At 43.3% G+C, this 4,379-nt stretch overlaps 1 protein-coding gene across 1 annotated transcript; it reads left to right on the top strand.

Moving 5' to 3' along the window:
• Positions 1-448: 448 nt before the first annotated feature.
• mmp30 (matrix metallopeptidase 30) lies at positions 449-4,032 on the top strand (the record flags this gene model as incomplete). The annotated part of the gene is made up of 10 exons (XM_080529244.1): positions 449-478; positions 781-1,037; positions 1,280-1,428; positions 1,521-1,646; positions 1,967-2,128; positions 2,737-2,965; positions 3,105-3,235; positions 3,415-3,574; positions 3,701-3,804; positions 3,904-4,032. 10 exons carry the CDS (start codon positions 449-451, stop codon positions 4,005-4,007), a joined length of 1,452 nt encoding a protein of 483 aa, XP_080385370.1. The 3' UTR covers positions 4,008-4,032.
• Between the last annotated feature and the right edge of the window lie 347 nt (positions 4,033-4,379).

The following is a 4,379-nucleotide window of genomic DNA, read 5'->3' as shown; positions in this document are numbered from 1 at the left end:
CCTCCTTCTCTGTCTCCTCCTCCTCTGCCTCCTCCTGCTCTGCCTCCTCCTGCTCTGTCTCCTCCTGCTCTGCCTCCTCCTCCTCCTCCCAAGTAGTTGCAACAAAGATCACTATCTGTCCCCCCTTGAACAGGGTCTGTTCAGACAGTGCCTGGAATGCTTTATTGGGCAATCATGCATTCAGCATGGGCTATGGGCCAAGGGACATCCCACAAAAGGGATATGGACAATTTATTACATAACCGATTACACCCATTCGTATGGGCTGTGTCAAAAGCGGGGCTATATATGGAGAGGTGGAGAGGGCTAAAGGGTAGATAGACTTTCTTCTCTGCAGTAGAGGAAAGCTACAGTTATGAGGGAAGCGGTGTTTACCGTGTTGATGGTTGTGGGGTTGTTAGCACTTTGTGAAGGTGCTCCCACCACTCCCCCGAGCGAAAATGCCACCATGTCTGAAGATGACCAGGCCAGAGCAGAGGTAAACAAAACTTCACTTTAGTAAATAAATGTGTACTTACTATGTAATATGTATGCATACGTGAATTACATATTTTGTATGACATTTGATTATTCCATATATGTCAATATGTAAAGTTGCCAATAAAGTCAAGGAGTCAATGAATGTATTTTAATATCAAAGATTAAAGGAGGTAGGGGCTGGATAGTGTCAATGATTTATTCACACTAATACCCTATCATCAGATTTAAGAATATTTGTTTATATTTTCGGAAATATTGTCAGTGTGTTTACACTATCTTAAAGAACAATCTCTATTCCAGGCTTATCTATCCCAGTATTATTCCAATGTTGGCTCTACCAACGCCACCTCCAGGCGGATTGCATTTGATGATGTGCCGCGTTCATTTGAGGATGACTTGAAGACGATGCAGAACTTCTTTGGGCTGGAGGTGACAGGCCAGCTGGACACCAACACTATGGAAGTCATGGCTCGGCCACGCTGCGGAGTGAAAGACCTGGCCCGCTACGGACTCTTCAGTGGCAACCCCAAATGGAGGCAGAAGGTCGTCACTTACAGGTACAAAGACTTACACTGACACTGGACCTCATTGTCTTAGACAAGGAGGGTGATATCTGTCTTGAAAATAGGATGGGTTTTTTACCAAACAGATACCGTGCAGAGAAAGGATTAAGAAAACATTGCTTACATAATTGAGGTTGCAAGTGATGACATGCACTGGTTGGATGAACAGCCACAACATGTCCATAAAGGGGATCTGCCAACTAATAAGACTTGTTTCCTCATATCCCTTGCCTAAGGATAACTGAGTACACGTCAGACTTGAGCAGGAGAGATGTGGATACTACGATAGCCAAGGCTTTCAAAGTCTACAGTGATGTCATCCCGCTGGACTTCAAACAAATCACCAGTGGCACTGCTGACATAATGATCCTGTTTAAAGCCAGTTGTGAGTACTGCTCTATCCTCAGCACCTGGAGAGATAGTGTTGGCACTGTGTTGACTTGTAATAACAATACTGTTCCTACCCTTCCAAACCAGATCATGGAGACTTCTACCCCTTTGATGGGCCAAGTGGGGTCCTGGCCCACGCCAATTCTCCAGGAGGGGGCGAAGGTGGCGACACACACTTTGATGAGGACGAACCATGGACTTTGAGTCAAAGAGGTACAGATGCCACCTTACCTTACTACCAGTCTATACTACTGCTGTAGTACTGACTGAAGACCCATCTCTTCAGGCTACATCTTGACTGTTCCTCCTAAAGATCTCTTCATCCCTACTTACCCCCCCGTACAGTTTCTCAACTGCAAATAATAAAAAATAGATAATAAAGAAAAGGAATCCTTCCTTCTTCTATCATTGTGACAACCAGTGACCCCTGGTTTTAGCATAGATTTGTTTTTCTTATGATGACTGATGTATAGATGATTCACTTACTTTAGACAAATGTATTTTGTTTTCCACCTTGACCTTTTCCTCTGTAGGGATAAATCTGTTTCTCGTGGCTGCCCATGAGTTTGGCCATGCTCTGGGACTGGACCACTCCCGCGTCCCCTCGGCTCTGATGTACCCCACCTACAGCTACACCAACACACAGGGATACAAGCTACCTTTGGACGACAGGCGGGGAGTACAGGCTTTATATGGTGAGTGATCAGCCCACTGTGGGAAGGTTAACAACATTAAACAATTACATTTGAGAGTGAAAAGGAAACATTTGACTGATTGAATATATTGTGACTGATATCTACAGGACATGCTGTAAACTATACACAATGGAATCTTGACATTTTCATGACCTCCCTTTTCATGCATATGTGACACGTTGTAGTGTTTTGATCTGCATGTCGGCATCCGATGTAATGTTCGGACTTTTCTTTCGAAAAATGTGAATTCATTTCCACGTTGTTGAAAATCAATGACACATCACTAGTCAACTAACACAGCTTGTTTTGTGAGCCTACTAACAATGTAAAGTATTAAAGTGTTATAGTTAACTAGGTAGCAGTGGGGATTACTCACCCAATCCATTGCGTTGCAGTATTTTGGCTTGACTAGTGAGTTTGTGTTGTGATTCTCAACAACGTTGAAACGTAGTTCCGTGTTTAAAAAATAAAAGTCTGAACATTTTGATTGGTTGCTGAGATGCGGACCAAAACACTAGAATGTGTCACATATGTTTTGCTGCTTTGCTCCACTCCTGCTGCACACACTCATATCCCAAAACAACCTCAATCTTGTCTCCCCTCCCTAGGTGTCCGAACAACATCAGGAGGTGGGTCGAATCCTAAACCAAAACCAAAACCCAAACCAGAACCCAAACCAGAACCCAAACCAGTACCTAAACCTAAACCAAAACCCAAACCCAAACCAAAACCCAAACCAAAGCCAGCTGGACCAAGTCCCCCAGAGAGATGCAACAGGAAGCTTATCTTTGATGCTGCTACTGCAATTCGGAATGAGCTTTATTTCTTCAAAAACGGGTGAGACACTAGACTATGCTTATCTACTCTATGTCCTACGCAAACAAACAGATGTCAGTATGGCTTGCATGGTTCTTCATGTAATGTGTTTACCCAAGTGTTGTAATACTCATGGAACATATTTCTGTTAATTTGCCAGGTATTTCTGGAAGAAGAGTGGCTACTGGAATGGTGTAATGACAAAGAAAGTGTTGACGACCTGGTCTGGTATCAATCGCGTTGATGCTGCTTATGAATACAAGGCCAGGGACATCGCTCTCCTTTTTGAAGGTAAAGAATATAACATCTGTACAAATGACCACTGACTGTCCAAGACATGCAGGCAATAGGTCAACAATGTAGAGGACTGGACATCTGTAGCACAGAGTACAGTAGACCAACCAGCTCTCCCATACTGTGTCTATGTTATCTGCAGATCCTAATCTTCTCTCAAACATTTCCTCCCATAGGGAATCATTACTGGGGGGTCAGAGGCATCGGTGTTCTCTCAGGCTATCCTAAACCCCTCTCCAACTTCGGCTTCCCCTCATCTGTAACAAAGATTGATGCTGCAGTTCATGTGGACTCCACTGGCAGAACCCTCTTCTTTGTGGATAACAAATACTGGAGGTGGGTGACTTACCCTTAAACCCTACACCCTACTGAATATCCTGGACTAATGGTCCCTAGTTGTGTTCACGTGAGTTTGAACCACACTGCAGTACACTAAATGTGCGCTGTTTAATTTTTCCATAGCTTCAATGAGAGGGCAGGCGTAATGGACCGCGGGTACCCCAAATACATCTCCAGAAGCTTCCCTGGTATTGGTAACCACGTGGATGCTGCTTTTGAAAACTACGGTAGGTAGTGACATTGAAGGCTCATTACAATACAAAAAGTTAGCCATTCCTAAGCCTTTACGTGACACTAATATGGATGTCTTCTTTTGTGTCCTTTAGGTTACCTGTATTTTTCAAGTGGCAGCAGGCAAACAGAATATCTCTACTCAGAGAAAAGAGTGGTCCGTGTGCTGCTGAATTACAGTTGGTTGGACTGCTACTAGAGTACGAGAGCCTCCTTAATATTTCTCACTTTTATAGTTATACTATAGGTTGTATTGCTAAATTTAGCAATATTTCTGCAGGTCTCCATGAGTCTTTGAGAATGTGTATTAATGTTAGACTTTTCTTGGTCTAACATTATTATGCAAGAGTGGTAATGTACCATAATGTCTATTAAATCCCAAGATTTGTTTGAATCACATGTATTTTCCAAAATTCTGTGAGCATGTTTGAATCAACTGCTGAACGACCAGCTCTGTGGCCTCGCTGTTAGAGTGTCCGCCCTGAGATTGGGAGGTTGTGAGTTCGATCCCTGACTGAGTCATACCAAAGACTATAAATAAATACCTACCACCAATACATACCAGCATCAT

The sequence above is a fragment of the Nansenia antarctica genome (genome assembly GCF_963989245.1).
Source record: "Nansenia antarctica genome assembly, chromosome: 4".
Taxonomy (NCBI): domain Eukaryota; kingdom Metazoa; phylum Chordata; class Actinopteri; order Argentiniformes; family Microstomatidae; genus Nansenia; species Nansenia antarctica.
This window is presented reverse-complemented; position numbering and strand designations above follow the sequence as displayed.